Raw genomic sequence first — 17,290 nt, forward strand, 5'->3', positions numbered from 1 at the left:
TTAAACACAAGATTTTTTAAAAAAAAGTCTTTATCTGACAGAGATGCTCTGGTCTTTTCTGTACCTTCATGTGAGTAAACTTTGAATGCTAGGACAGAAATTCACATTTTTGTCTTGGAAGAGCTAGCTCCTTGAAAATATCATAAGGCTTAGAAGTTAATTTCTTCATTTAATGCTTAAATGATGTTATCCATTTTCCTAGAAGCCAAAGTCTTTTGAGAAACATAGCTGGAACCATTTATTACTAAACCATAACTTTCTCCTGAAGTTTAGATATTTTAATCTGATACTGACATTTACTTTCCACTGTCTTGCAGCTTTTGTTTGAAAGTACCATTGTATTTCCTTTAAAAGCCCATGTCTGAGAACTAAGCCCCAGCGTTGATTTTAAACTGACATAAACATTTGAGCCATAACTACCTCTGACCTCATAATATTCCAATTTGTTATACTTATTTCTAAAAGAGAGTGAAAAGCAGGAATATGAGTTAAGAAAAACTGTCGCTGAAAGTGAAGTCTAGGCTAAAGAAATAGTTTGATGAAAACCTCAGAAACCATGAGTTTGATATCCATCATCACAAAACGGAAGTTTTTAAAAAGGAAAACGTATGTTCAGTGCAACTTTCAGAACTGAAGAATGCATGTGGATTTTAGAAAACAATATATTAATACATAATATTATACTTCATCTTATTTTATTTCATTAAATATACTAAGTATATGTCAATATATAATCTTAAGATTTGGCTATTTCCTAGAAGTTAACATTATGAACAATTATGGATTTATTTTCTTGAGTCTCTCTTCAATATTTATCTCTTGTCACTCTCCTATAAATTTATTAGTTCAGAGAACTATTTTATTCCTTGGTATTTCCCAGCATATAACCTCATATCTAGCACAGCAGGGGAGAGATGAAACATGACTCCGTGCTGCATAAACATGAAAGCACAAATAAAAACAAGGAACAATGAAAGCACAGGCTCTAAGCAAAGACTTAGCAAACATCTCCAAGGCCTGCTGCTAAGGAGTGGATTTTATTTAAATTAGACTCCTCATTAAGCAGTTGAAGATAAAATCAGAAGTAATGGTTTATATTAGGAATCACCTTGGAAAAAAGTTCTTTGAAGTCAGTTGATGAAGGTTCCTGGAAAGACCGCAGACCGCACAGAAGCTCCGAAGTTCTGCTATGAGAAGCTTCTCATAGAACCTGGTGGAGGTGTCAGTGAGTGCCCCTGAAGACAAAAACTAAATCTTCTCTCCTCCTTGATCACTTGTTTTGATTACTGATAAGATGACATCATCATTAAAGTCCACTGTCCATCAGCCCAATGATCCATGCAAAATGATGATGTTTCTTGAAATGGCAGAAAAACAAAATATTTAAAACTCAGGTATTATAATGGTAAGATGAAGATTAACCCTCAAATCTAATTAGGTTTTAAATGTGCTCATGTCATCAGTCAAAAACTAAACAAGCCTCTGGCACTGCACTCAGCATCCTCAATCCTCATGCCGATGACCCTTGATACAGGTTTCAGAGATGTGCTTGAGTGCAATGAGTTTAAAGATGCCTCTTCCTAAGTAGGACGTGGATTGAGCTTGGCAGATTTCCATATCCCTGTGGCACAGTTAGTAAGGCAAATGCTTCCCCGAGGATGAACTAGAAACATTTGTCACTTGAAAAATGCGAGTTTGTGTGGACGAATAAAAACAGCATGTATGCCATAGAAAACCTTGGAAAGACTAAGCCCTCCTTTGGCCCTCATCTTTCCAAGTAAGGCATGTGAGGCAAGATCAACTCAGAGACTGGCCTGAGGTTAGCGTGAGTAAAGTCGCATTGATAATCAGGCACTGGGTGCACATATTCTCAACTTTTGACTTTTGACTAGGGTACACATAATTCTCAGGTAACAGCAGCTCTTTTTTTATCTAAATTTTCATTGGTATTAGATTTATATAATACAACAAGATGAATCTCCCTATGGTTTCGGCTGAATTAGACCTGTCTAGGAAGCCATGATCTGTATTTGTTTGTGGTAGAGTATTCAAAGAGAGGCTGTGGCTGTAGACCACATACAATTAATTTAGACAAGAATAAAAATTCTTCATAGATAGATTCAACTCAGGCTAGAAAACATACATTATTTAATTAAAAGGGAGCTTTTATGGGTTGTGTGAACTCAGATGAGGTTATCATTGACTTCAGAGAAACATACTATACTAGTCTTGCCAAAAGAAATACATTCTTATTTTCTTTTTGACCTTTTCCATTTCTTTCAAAAAATAAAACTCCTAGAATCTAAAAACTTCTTTTCTTCTGCCTTTGTAGTGATCAGGCCTCCTTGTGTAACCCAAGCTGGGCTTGAGCTGTTTGTCTGCTTGCTTCTACCCCCCATATGCTGGGATGACATGAACTCCTATGCTGACCTCACTACTCTTCCATGAGTGTAAATATGAGGCAATGCTGGAAATCATATTGTTACTCAGTCAGGTACAAAATTCCAGGTGAGAGGCTCCCTGGCTTTGATGTGTTCTAGGCTGTGACCACAATTCAGAAAAAGAGAATGTGCGTTTCTATGTGTGGTATGTATGTGACATGTTTGTAATTTCTTTTTTTATTATTTTCTTTTTTTTATTATTTTCTATATTCTTTGTTTACATTTCAAATGATTTTTCCCTTTCCAGGTTCCCCCCTTCCCAAAAGTCCCATAAGCCCTCTTCCCTCCCTCCCCTCCCCTCCTTCCCCAATCAACCCCCTCTTACTTCTCTGTCCTGGTAATCCCCTAAAATGCTGCATCAAGCCTTTCCAGGACCTGGACACTATCCTTCCTTTTTCTTGGGAATGATTTGATATGTGAGTTGTGTCTTGGGTATTCAGAGCTTCTGGGCTAATATCCACTTATCAGTGACTGCATTCCATGTGTGTTCTTTTGTGAATGAGTTACCTCACTCAGGATGATATTTTCCAGTTCCAACCATTTGCCTAAGAATTTCTTATGTTTTATAATTATTTTATAATTTCTTATGTTTAATATTACACTCTGTTTCTAAGGCACATTCTCTCTCTGCTTTTGTTGTTATTGTACTATCTAAAAAGTTATTTTAAACAGATCATTAAATATGAGACCAAAGTTATTTCCCTTGGTGCTACCTCCTTGTTCAACATTATATCAATATTCTGTGCATAAATCACCCTTTAGATATGTTCATTGTTCCTGTGTCTTTGTGAGAGAAACAGCAATGTCCTGTGTCTAAATGTTCAGCTGCTTATAGGTACACGTAAGCTTGCTTTAAAATGAATCAACTAGCCATGGCTTTGCTTAAGGAGATGTAAAATCCCAGCCAGATCTGTAGCCTTACATTCATTACAGTCCATTAACTCTTAATCATTTTATCATTAAAATGCTGGAAATACATTTTAAAAAATCCCAAATTGACAGATTGTAAATTAGTTTGAAACTGCATAGATTATACAAATTTCTCCCACCCAATGCCTTCCCTCCATTTACTTCCAATATCTATTTTATTTCCCCTTCTGAGTAAGGTTCAAGCATCCTCCCTTAAGCCTTCCTTGTTACTTAGTTTCTTTGGATCTGAGGATTGGTTTTTTTTTTTTACTTGATATATTCTTTATTTACATTTCAAGTGATTTTCCCTTTCTTGGATCCCCCCTCCCCAAAAGTCCCACAAGCCCTCTTTACTCCCTCTGTTCCCCAGTACACCCTTTCCTACTTCCCTGTCCTGGTATTCCCCTACACTGTTGCACTGCGCCTTTCCAGGACCAGGGGCCACTCCTTCCTTCTTCTTGGGCATCATTTGATATGTGAATTATTTCTTGGGTATTCCAAGCTTCTAGGCTAATATCCGTTTATCAGTGAGTGCATACCATGATTCATCTTTTGAGTCTGGGTTACCTCACTTAGTATGATGTTCTCTAGCTCTATCCATTTGCCTAAGAATTTCATGAATTCATTGTTTCTAATGGCTGAATAGTACTCCATTGTGTATATATACCACATTTTCTGTATCCATTCCTCTGTTGAGGGACATCTGGGTTCTTTCCAGCTTCTGGCTATTATAAATAGGGCTGCTATGAACATAGTAGAGCAGGTATCCTTATTACATGCTGGGGAATCCTCTGGGTATATGCCCAGGAATGGTATAGTGGGGTCCTTCAAAAGCATCATTCCCAGTTTTCTGAGGAACAGGGGTTGTGTGCTGGTACTACCACTCTGGATCTGAGGATTGTAGCATGGTTACCCTGTACTTTATGGCTAATGTCGACTTATAAGTGAGTACATACCATGCATGTCTTTCTGAGTCTTGGTTATCTCACCCAGGATGATATTTTCTATTTCTATCCATTTGCCTACAAATTTCATGATGTCTTTGTTTTTAATAGCTGAATAGTACTCCCTTATGTAAATGTACCTCATTTTCTTCATTCTTCATTTGAGGAACATCTAGATTATTTCCAGTTTCTGGCTATTATAAAGCTACTATGAACATAGTTGAGCATGTGTCCTTGTAGTATGGTAGAGCATCTTTTGGGTATATGCTCAGGAGTTGTATAGCTGGGTCTATACTATACAAATTTAGAAAATAAGATCGTCTTAAGCAATATATCTATTTACTTACACAGTTAATATTTTTATGTATCTACTTTGAACCTGATATTGCTCTCATCCCGAGTGCACCCTGTTGAACATCCAGACCTCACGTAGCTTCTGATGTATTCAGAAGATTGAGTTTTAACTAATGAAACTGTGATCAAAGTAATCCACTGTACATAGATGCATGACATATTCTCATGCTATAGAAACCATAATCTATTCTGGCAGATAGGGAAAAACTATTTTCTATTTTGATTTGAATTTTTAAAATTCAAGGAAAAATATAACTTTGTTTACTATACAGAGTAAGGCATAGCTCACTCAGGGGTCTGGCATAAGAATATGTAATTTTATGCTATCTGCCAATTGACAGCAGGGCCCTACTACCAAGAACAACACCCACATAGTTCATTGAACACAGAGAAGTTGATGTGGTTTCTACTTGAAGCCCTCACTCCTTTACTCTTGTCTGTGTGGTATGGGAAGGTATTCTTTAAGCTACTAAAGAGAATGTAGGCATCAACCCAGCCACAAGACCAAAGACCACAGTCTACATAGCTAAGAATACTAGAATAAAAGCAAACACTACTGATCTAAAAATAAATACTCAAAGATCAATACAGTCATCATCAAGATTTCCCATCATCTGGCATTAGATTGGGGAAAAGACCCACAGCCAAACATGATGTGGAAAGAAACTCTAAATTGGAAGTCTCCATCAAATGCTTGACTCAGAGCTCAGGGAATCCTGTAGAGAAGAAGCAGAAAGATTATAAGAGCCATCGAGAATAAAGGAGACCAAAATAACAAAGCCCTCTAAATCAACTAAGCAAGGAGCATATGAACTCACAGAGACTGAAACATCAAGCACAGGGCCTACATGGGTCTACACCAGGCCCTCTGAATAAATATTATAGCTATTAGCTTAGTATTTTTATGAGACTTTTAACTGTGAGAACATGTGAGTTTCTGAGTCTTGTGCCTACTCTTAGGACTTTTTTCCTCCTTTTGGGTTGCCATATCCAATTCTGGTATGATAGTTTTTGCTTCAGCATATTATATTTTTTTTCAGGTTTGGTTGTGATCTTTTAGAAGCCTGTTCTTCTCTTATGAAGGACAGAAATGGAGTGGATCCTGAGGGAGAGGAGGAAGGGAGGAGCTGGGAAAAATAGAGAGAAAACAATAATCAGGATAGATTGTATAAAAAAAAAAGTATCTATTTTCAAATAAAGAGAACACAAGAGATGATGTGAAGAGTGGGACCAAGAAGACCTGAAGCTGAGTATGATGTAGAAGAAGAGCACCAATTCATACTTAGGGGTACCTTTGCTAAAATCGCAGTTCTTTTGAGAGTCATCTTGAGCATTATAAAGTACTGTCACAAGGGAATGAATAATCATGTCTGTGCTTTCATTTTAGAGTAGCTTGAAGATATAATTATTAAATAAACTTTAAATATATAAAATTATATATTAAATGCAATATATTATTATGTAAGTGTAGGTCAGAGGACATCAGAGGACAACTCTCAGTAGTAAGTTTTCCCTCCAACTTTATATGGATTCAATGAACCAGTCTTGGTCATCAGCATTCTATAGCAATTTTGCTCACTGAGCCATCTCACTCACCCATATATGTGTCTTCAAAGTATCATTGCACTGTGGAGAGACAGGTAGATACAGATGCAGAAAATGTTTATACTGTGAGTTTGAATTGAGGAGTTCTCAAGATAGACATGCATGATTCAGGGAACTTCAGGTTATTTAGTTATTATGGCTTGTTGACTGCAAAATATCACATGAGTGATCTATAAGAATCAGCCACAATCCTGAGATCTCTGACTTGAAAGTCTAGGTATGTGGTAGAACCATCCTGAGACTGAGAAGTTTGGGTGGAGCAGTACTGGCTTCAGACTTGGAGATAAAATTATCTATCCTAGATGTAGACTGTAGTTTTCACAATGATGAAGTCAAGAATATTATTAGAATAATGTGCTAGGGATCACATATACCTAGGCAGCTGGCTCTAGAGTTCAAGGGCTCCACCACAATGAGCTCCCTTTCAAGAGTATCAGTTTAGCACTGAAGACATTGCTGCTTGTGATATCCTCAGATCATAAAGTATAAATGATGAAGAAAATAAATCTATTAAAGACACTTATTTTTTATAGACATCCACTTTCTTTTAAGCTTGTGTCAATGAAGTGGGTGTTGAGAAAGGTGAATGGTATTATGCAACTGGAAGCACAGCATTTTTATAGCAAGCTAACACTATAGACTACAAATTTGGTGTAAATGGCATTCCCTCAATAGACTTAGAGTAGAGAGCCTATGTGGGAGGATTGACCAGAACAATATCAAAATGTGTTGTTATTAGTGTGAAGTTAGAATATGAAGTCAGAGTATGACATCAGAAGAGCTAATAGAAGAAAGAAGGCCGTGATGTTTCTGCTTAGAACTACCATAGGTTAACTGGGGAAGAACTGGAAGAATAAAAGGCATTGTTAGAAAGTTCCTTAGACATGGCCATTATTGATTTATCTACATGTTTTCTTCCTAGTGTGTGGACATGAGGACATATTAGTAGGTAACTTCAACATGGTTTTAGAAGAGAGAGTAGAATATAAATATAGATGATATAAATATAAATAACTGGAGAGAGGGAAATGTATTGCAGAGTCATTGCTAACAACATTATAAAATACTCTCTAAGGAACAAGAGTTGATTTTCCAGTTCATGAATATTGAAGACTCCAAATTAAGATGCAAAAAACTGAAGAGTAGCTAGAGAGACTTTGGCCAATTAAGTATTTTCCATGAAAACATGAGGTCCTGAACCCATGTAAAATTCCCAGAAGCCATGTAAAAATAGCAGGTATAGAAATTAATGCTTGTAATGTCAGGATAGGGAGGAAAAGGCAGGAGGATCCCCTAGGCCTGCCTACCAGGCTAGCTCTATTGATAAGTTCTAGGCCAATAAGTGTGGTCCAGTCTCAAAGTACAAGATAAATGAGCCTTGAGGAGCAAACAGAGGCTAACCTCTGCCCTTTGCCCTCTGCCCTCTGCCCTCTGGCCTCTGCAATCATGTGCACATTTAAATACACATACATACAAATACTCATACATATGATGAGAGAGAGAGAGAGAGAGAGAGAGAGAGAGAGAGAGAGAATATAAGAAAATTTTCTCTGTAGAGAAGCATTTTTCCAGACCTCCAGACCAGGTAAATGACCAGAACATTCTTTAGAATTTTCTTTGGCTTGCTGTCAGTTCATTCTGAAATAAAACTTGTCATGCACACAAAGCATCAATTATCCTTTTAGAGAGTCATTCAGTATTGGAGGACTGCCACAGATCACCAGATATTTAAGGAAACCCTCTGTTCTGAGAGATGAAGACCAAAGGAAACAAACAAATTGGATCTCATGGGCTACAGAAGGAACAGGGTGGAATAGATAAATTAATAGTTAACATCCTCTGAGTGAAACAAAGATAGCATGGCCCTCTGACACACAAACTGGGATTTTAACATTCAGAATACAGCATAAGACTCTCATAAAGTATGAAGTACTCTGTTGGAACTAAGACAAATCACTACCCTAGGGTTAGAAGATAAACTTGAGAAGGCACCCTGAAAAAATAGCGTCAATGAACAATGATACAGAAATTACTAGAGAATAATCAATTTACTGGTAGACTATATCTAAGTTTTCTCATCCAGTTAGTGAGGAATATGCAGGAAAGAATACTTACTGATAAAGGGGAAGAAAGCATCCATTAAATAACAAACTTCAGCAGAATTGCAAGAGTGGAAAACTCTTCAGAATCAAGCACATGCAAAGCACATTGTCACGAATGTTTAAAACTGGAGATAAAATTTTAAACTTTATGCTGGAGAAGTTGAGTGTGAAATAGGACTTTAAATAGGAATGGAACTGGGCTTCCTTACAAGCTACCACAAATGTGCTTCTAAATTTATAAAGAAAAAGTATTTCTGACCTAGAAATGTATATCCAGATGAACTTTTACTCTTTTGTAGGTAAAATAAGCAAGATTGCAAGTTCTCAAAAAAAAAAAAAGTGCCTACTATACATCCTTTCTCAGCTAATAAATGGAAGCCATGTTATACCAAACTGAGGGAATAAATTCTTGGAAGAAGACATGGAATTCCGAAAATACAAGCTCTAACACAGGAAGGAATTTTAGAAATCACAGAGTGATGGTGAAGGAAGCTTCTGCATGCATATTCTACAGAGTGAGGGTAAAGGAAGCTTCTGCATTGGTCTACAGAAACAAAAGTTCCAGATGAAGCAGGGAGATAGTGTTGTCAGAGTACTAAGATTCAGTGAAGATTAAACCTGTGTGGTCCCATCTAGAGAAGAAATGCAGAAAACTGAATCAGTAGAAGGTACAAAGAAAAACATAGGCAAAGGATATGCCAATGCACTAGTTCAGGGACTAGAAAGATGTCTCAGTGATTAGGAGGCCTTGTCACCCAGTCATCAAGGCTGGAATTCTTACCCTAAAGCTTATTTAAACACTAGATGCACCATGCATATCTGTTACCCGACCCATGAGTGGGACAGAGACAAGAAGATTATTGGGGCTTGCTGTCTTCTAGCCACAAATCCCAGGAGACGCTCCACCACAAAACTACAAAGAGCAATAAAGAAGAGCACCAGATACTCTCTTCCAGCTTTGTGTCTATACACAAGTATGCAGTCCTGTACACACATACATGTCTATGTGAACTCACACAGGTATACACATAAATAAACAAATCTTTATAAAAACAATTCAATGTTAACCATAGTCTATCAGCATTTATCTTTATGACTGCAAAGTACTCCACTTATATTTACTAGGTAGATAGTACAATGCCACTTATTGGATTCTTAGTATGTGATAGGTAGAGACATAAAGCTATCCCACAATCCAGCAATTTCAATAAAATTTGGTAAAACAATAGTTACCAAGTCTTGTAACTTGGTAACTATTAGAAATGGGAAGGGTCAGAGTTGGAATGATAAAAGGTAGAGGGGAAGTAATCATCTTGTTACGGTTTTCAGTGTTCTTCAGACTCCATTGTGAAAAACAGTATATAAGTGCTTATTCACCAACTTGTCCCAAGAATATCTTTGCATGAATTTCAGAAGTTAAAGGAGGCATAAGGACAGCCTTGAATAAAAACCCAGCAGCTTTTAAATAAATTGTGCCTGGTTGCTTCCAAATCTGAGTCAAACTATGCAATTTTAAGAATAAAATGCTATGCATTTTTATAAATAAATGTCATTAATTTTTATTTAAACAATACATTTTTACAGACTGTGTGCATCTATGTGTGTATGTGAGTGTGTATGGGTGTGGGTGGCCTAGATGCCTACAGAAGTACCTAAAGTTGGTGCTTGAAACAAAACACTGGTCCTTTGCAAGAACAGAAACACTCCTGACTGATGAGGGCATCTTCATGCCCTCAGCAATACAATTCTATTCCTCAAAAAAAAAAAAAAGGAATAATTAACAGACTGAAGAAAGAGATCAAGATCATTTGGTAAAGAATTTGTAACACAAACATGAATTTATAAGTTCCTGAGTTTAATTCCAAGACCCATGAAAGAAAGAAAGAAAAAGAAAGGAAGGAAGGAAGGAAGGAAGGAAGGAAGGAAGGAAGGAAGGAAGGAAGATAGATTTTAGTAGGTTTCTTATCTCAGCACTGGGGAAGCAGAAACAAGAGCATCCCTGTGGCTTACAGGAAGCCAGCATAGACAATTCAGCAAGTTTAAGGCTAAAGGGAAGCCCATCTCAGAAAAATAAAACAAAACAAAACAAAAAAAAAAAAAAAAAAACGTAACTGCTCCTAAGAATCACACCTGAAGATTACCTCTGGTCTGCACACACACACACACACACAGACACACACACACAAAACAAATGAAATGCAAAGTTTGAGTTAATAGTCATTTGATACTAATTCTGTAGTCATCAAACTACAGTGGTATGTATTTAAGATATAAGATATTGCTTGTATATTATATAATATGTGTGAAAGTATAATAAGATAAATATAAAATGCTATATATTTAAGAATATATAAGTCAAGGTTTCCTTGAAGAATTCAAGATATGTACATGGGGAAAGAACACACAGTGAAGAAACAATGTCACCTTTGTTCCCAGGGCACATACACCAGAAGAGTGACCTTTAGTTAAAAATGAAGCCTGTTATCTACTGATAACTGCTCAGGCCAGTTATCAGTAGCTGATAGCAATCAGGGACATAATTCCATGCATTAATGTACTCATCCATATAGTCCTGTGTGAGTGGCAAATATATCACTCTGTAGTCAATAAGACTTACCATTTTCTAGGCATCTAGACAAATGTCAGGAAGAATAAAGTACTGCCATGGCCCTCAAAAACTTATCATGGGAGAAAATGACATGAAAACCTATAAAATAAGTTTAGTGTTGATGGTATCATTGTGTGAGTCTGCAAGGCCTTTGTTCATTTTAACTTAGAGGAATCAAAAAGAGTCGTGTCAGGGTTTTTCTAGGAATGTCTAACCTGGTTATAAATCTTTTCTTCTATGTGAATCAGGATTCTATGGCTCCAAGATCATAGATTCCATGAAGAGTGTTTTGAGAATGTAAAATAGTAATAGTCCACAATAAAGTTATTCGCGGAATCTATCTATGGGTCAAAAAGACATCATAAATTCTGGGATTAAAATTTGACTAGTTTTGAATAAATGAGATACTCTTTCAAAAAGTTCTGTGGAAGTTGCCCTGTGCCTGATTTCACATCTGGAGGCAGTTACAGAGCTCAAGGGTGTGATGATTGTATGGCCTGTGTAGACAATACACACTGTAGAATTATAGCCAACCCTTTTGGCTGAAGATGAAACCTTCCTTTAGTGTCAATACTAAACACCTGTGTGTGTTCTCTCCCAGTGCAGTGCCTGGAGATGACCACCAAACGGAAGCTCATCGGCCGCCTGGTGCCATGCCGCTGCTTCCGTGGAGAGGAAGAGATCATCTCAGTGTTGGATTACTCCCACTGCAGCCTGCAACAAGTGCCCAAGGAGGTCTTCAACTTTGAACGCACACTAGAAGAGCTCTATCTGGATGCCAATCAGATTGAGGAGCTGCCCAAGGTGAGTTCTGAAAAAATCGAAGACACACTGTCAATGCCAAGTTCCTAATGCCAAGATTCAGAATGGTGATAGTTAAGCTTCCTTCTCAATTCCTAGTAATTGAGACATGATGGCCTTCCATTCAGTAATTAACACATCACTGCCTCTCACAAAACAGACTTCCATCACAGTAGTAAATGGCATAGTACAGCCCTCACGTTATTTGATGCATATACCTTCCATCCAGGTAATACAGCAAGGCCTTTCATCTTAGTAACTAATAAGCAGGGCTACAAAGTGAGTTCTTCAAGTCTATAAAGTGAAACCCTGGGGTTCCCCACTCACATACACAAGAACACAGTGGGTGTGTTCTTACTTAGAAAAGAGAGGGATAATATGAAATGTGATATAAATTTAAAATGTAAATTTATGATATATTAAAATTATTTTAAACCTTTGTTCTTCTTAAGTCTAACATATTTAACTAACAGGATTATTATAGTGACAAACATGCATAGAACAGTTTGTTGGTGTAGTGCTTGCCTAGCATAGGCAGAAAATAAAGAAAACATTGAATCTGTGAGTTTTTATGTAAAAATATTTCAATAAAACATATTTAATAATAATAATTAATAAAATAATAAAAAATAAATATTTCAAAAAATATGTATGAATCTTTACATATGCACACTGCCACCATAAGGAAATCCAGAATTTATGTGACTTCATTTTCTGTTAAATGACTAAGAAGTGACTAAAGCCACAATTCAAAGAAGTTCAGGATTAGAGGCACCTATTGGTTACCTAAGTAAATCACTATCTTGAGCAGTAGCTTGATATTTACTTGTGAAGGACTTATATATTTGTGAGGGCAGCATCTGAGATATAAATAAAAAAATAAAGAAATAAAATGCATTCAATATACAAAAGGGTTTATTAAATATTTCATTTGTGCTAATCAAAGTAAAATTATTGAATATTTGTTTTACATGAGATTATGAATTGTGGAATTTAAAAAATGTTTCAAAGTTTGAAAATATTTAATGCTTATTTCAAAAATGACTGACTTCATTTTTAGCAATGCAAAGCATGAAGAGATAATCCTTAACCTTTGAAGAGAAGGTCTGAGTCAAGGGTAGAAATGTAAAAGGCAGAAGTGCAAAAGCCTTACTATTTCCACAGGGACATAAGCCAATTCTGTTTGTAATTTAATATTGAATTTAATACTGCTTTGCTTTTATTTTGAAGAACTAAAGATATTGACAAAATAATAAACTATAATTGGCATACATTATATTAAAATCATGTATAAAGACATGCATAAATAAATTAGTAAACTGAAAATTGCACCTTAATTCTTGAAATTTAAAACCTCTGTAAAAGACAATAAAAGTGATTTTAGAAAAGCCAACATGTGAGAAAAATTGTGACTAAAATGTGATTTAATAATAAAATGGTTCCTGAACAGAACACCAATAGCTTATGCTCTAAGATCAAGAATTGACAAATGGGACCTCATAAAATTACAAAGTTTCTGTAAGGCAAAGGACACTGTCAAAAGGACAAAACAGCAACCAACAAATTGGGAAAAGATCTTCACCAACCCTACATCCAATAGAGGTTAATGTCCAATATATACAAATAACTCAAGAAGTTAGACCCCCAGGGAACCAAATAACCCTATTAAAAAATGGAGTACAGATCTAAACAAAGAATTTTCACCTGAAGAAACTCGGATGGCCTAGAAGCACCTTAAGAAATGCTCAACATCATTAGTCATTAAGGAAATGCAAATCAAAACAACCCTGAAGTTTCACCTCACAGCAGTCAGAATGACTAAGGTTAAAAAGAGACAGCAGGTGTTGTCAAGGATGTGGAGAAAGAGGAACACTCCTCCACTGCTGATGGGATTGCAAGATGGTACAACCACTATGGAAATCAGTCTGGCGGTTCCTCAGAAAACTGGACATGACACTTCCGGAGGACCCTGCTATACCTCTCCTGGGCATATACCCAGAGGATTCCCCAGCATGCAATAAGGACACATGCTCCACTATGCTCATAGCAGCCTTATTTATAAGAGCCAAAAGCTGGAAAGAACCCAGATGTCCCTCAATGGAGGAATGAATACAGAAAATGTGGTATATTTACACAATGGAGTACTACTCAGCAATTAAAAACAATTAATTCATGAAATTCTTAGGCAAATGATTGGAACTGGAAAATATCATCCTAAGTGGGGTAACCCAATCACAAAAGAATGCACATGGAATGCAATCACTGATAAGTGGATATTAATTAGCCCAGAAGCTCTGAATACCCAAGACACAATTAACATAGTAAATGACTCCCATGAAGAAGTAAGGAGAGGGCCCTGATCCTGGAAAGACTTGAACCAGCATTGTAGGGGAGTATCAAGACAGAGAAAAAGGAAGGAGGTGATTAGAGAATAGGTGGAGAGAAGAAGGCTTATGGGACATATGGGGAGGGGGAAACCGCGAAAGGGGAAAGCATTGGAAATGTAAACAAAGAATTTAGAAAATAAAAATAAATAAATAATAATAATAATAAAATGGGAACATAGTGAATTAAATCAAGTTGACCATATGTAAAGTATAATAGAACTAAATTTGAAATAATACAAAAATATTTATAAATGTTATAAGGTAACATATCTTATATTTACATAATGTTTATATTTATATCGTATAGTATATAAATATATTTATATACATATATTTATATTTATAAATTTTATATTTACAAAAATATAAATAATACTTATAGGTAAAATAACAAACTTTGCAATCTAATCTCAAAAATATTTAAAATGCTGAGAATTTATATTCTGGATGCAGATTTGATCCTATCTCTACTGTTTGGTTGGAAAGGCCTCCATAAGGAAAATAGCAGCTCTGATACAGAGAGTAAGTAGGGCAGAACAAAGGTTCAGGTTTCTGATGATAATGTAAGTGCAAGACCTATAAGTTAAACAATAAAAAGCAAATATTTACCCTGCCAGAGCTATAGTAAGTTCCCACATAAATTATGCTGAATCCAACTAAAGTTAGATTTTGCATTATCCTGTGACAGTTCTAAGTAGTGATCACCCAACAGCAACAGGGAAAGTCATTCAGACATTTTCCAGTCTTGGGTCTCTTGAACTCAAGTGAACTTGAGTCTCAGTGAACTCAGTGAACTTTTATAAGTATAAATTATGCTTATAAATTTATAAGTATAAAGCCCACCACAAGAAAACAAAAAACTAAGACTGAGTTGAAACAATTATCTTTGTACATTCTTTAGTGACTGGTATGTCCTTTGCCTGCATTTGAGGAAGAACACTGGTTGGCATTTTACTCTCTGGACTTGAATTTTCACCTCAATTATTGTTATACCTCTAGATCTACCTGTTTTTCTGAGATTTCTGTCATTTTATTCTTATTTATAGCCAATTCACCTTCTGTTTTATACATTACCACATTCTCATTATGCATTCACTTGTAGATAACCATCCAGGTTGTTCAATTTTTTTGTTACCATGAATGGAGCAGCAATAAACAGATGTTCATACATCTCTGTGGTAGGATATATCATTCTCTAGATATGTCCGGAAGTGGGATAACTGGTTCTATCTTTAAAATTTAAGAAACATACAAATTAATTTCCATTTAAAAAAGAACAGAAGCACAAAAGGAACATTTGTAGCTGTCAGTGCTCTATCCTGCACAGCAATGGCCACGGTTGCTCAGCACTCCTGCAGTCTTCTAAGTGTGAAGGACTTGAGTAAGAAAATACCTAGTTTAACAAAGTCCCTGTCATTTAGTAGTTATATTGTTCAGACAGACTGAGTCCCAGAAGCCACAGCTTCTTCACCTGGGGTACAGGCTTTGGTTTCTTCTCGTATAATTATCGTAAAAACCAAAATATTGCAGAATATATTAACTGACTTTTTAAAAAATCAAAGTGTTCTGTGACTCTTGAGAAGCAGCTGGATACCCTCTGGAGAAGCCCAGGCCTTTATCTTGGATGCATAAAATATCTTAGCATTTCTTCTCTCCCTCTCTCATAATACCCATGTTTAAAATCTATGTCAGAGCTGTTTCTTAATATACTCCAACTCTGATACATAAAAGAAATGGCTTACTTTGGGGGTCTAGGAAGCTCAGCTGGTAAAGCTCAGTTGGTAAAGTGTTTGCCACACAAACAAAAAGCCTGAGTTTGAGTCCAGAGCACCTGTGTAAAATTCTGGGCACAGTAGCATGAATCAGTAACCCCAGAACTGGTGGAGTTCAGATGGACATATTCCAGAGACTCACTGGTCAATTGGTCAGGCTGAATCACTGAGATCCAGATTTAATGAGAGATCCTGTTCCCCAAAATAAGAATGATAAGGAAAGACAACTAACTTTGACCTCTGACCTTCACACACATGTGCACACACCCATGCACCAACATTTAAATGTGCACATGTGTGGGGGGAGGGCTAATTGCAATAAAGAAAAGGGCTTGTTTAATGAGGTTTATTTGCTTCTTCAAAATAATAAAAAAATTATAATAAACAAAAATGTGCCTATTAGTGGCTATAAGTTTACTATTTAATATAGATTTACAGTTGTTCCTGTTAGGTCTATTATGGCCATATTAGATAAAAATGAACCTGGCTCATAAAACTAAGAATAACTTGAAGAACTTCATGTAGAAAGTACAGAAAACAGACTTAAGGAGACTCTCCAGGTTCTACAGCACAATTATCAACCTGGGTCAGCTGCCCAAGATTCAAACTCCTCAATGTTGAAATAATACCTACTGAGGATAGGATGCCTTATAAGGAATGCCATGGTTGTGATAATTAGGGGGTAATTTCCATATATGCAAGCTCACACATACACCACAGACATGCACACCCACAGACACATAAGAACATGTATATACCATGCACATTCAAACATACACCTATTCATCTATATACACACATACTTATCATATACAGTGTGTTCTCCAATATCCTACATAGCACATATCTTCAATTATATAGATTCTCTTTTCATTTTTGACAGTTGCTACTTAGTCTAAAGCCATATTTGCTAAATCTTTAAATACAATTATTTGAAGACCAAGATACTCCCTATGTTGGGAGAAGTCTGTGATCCAAAGGAAACACCAATGGAAGATGACAAGTTGAGAAATGATAATTTGTAGAAGTGATTACAGTTTATGAAAACTTGAAAGATAACAGATTGTTTCCTTCTACTACTAAAAACAAATCCTTTTGAATAGAAGAAACTACTTACATCTCTATACTTACAGATTAATCATCATAATTGATAACTATAAAATGGTTTGATCAAGATTAAAGATTCCATAAATTTGAAATGTGGACCATGAAAAAAATCTACTTGACTACCTCATGCTGACTATAATTCTTTTGAATGTCTCCCATAAATATAGAGTTGTTCATAATTGGGCATTTTGTGTGAATATCATCTTCCACATAGATCTAGGAAAGCCTCTTCATTTAAATAAAGATGAGAAAAAAGAATG

At 36.0% G+C, this 17,290-nt stretch overlaps 1 protein-coding gene across 1 annotated transcript in view; it reads left to right on the forward strand.

Annotated features, from left to right (window-relative positions):
- Positions 1 to 17,290, forward strand: part of Lrrc7 (leucine rich repeat containing 7) — a 412,448-nt gene that overhangs the window by 96,562 nt on the left and 298,596 nt on the right. Inside the window, exon 2 of the mRNA XM_052178844.1 lies at positions 11,565 to 11,767. Coding sequence (XP_052034804.1) covers positions 11,565 to 11,767 — 203 coding nt within the window. The remainder of the gene's footprint in view (positions 1 to 11,564; positions 11,768 to 17,290) is intronic.

The sequence above is a fragment of the Apodemus sylvaticus genome, chromosome 4, assembly GCF_947179515.1.
Source record: "Apodemus sylvaticus chromosome 4, mApoSyl1.1, whole genome shotgun sequence".
In the NCBI taxonomy this organism is placed as follows: Eukaryota; Metazoa; Chordata; class Mammalia; order Rodentia; family Muridae; genus Apodemus; species Apodemus sylvaticus.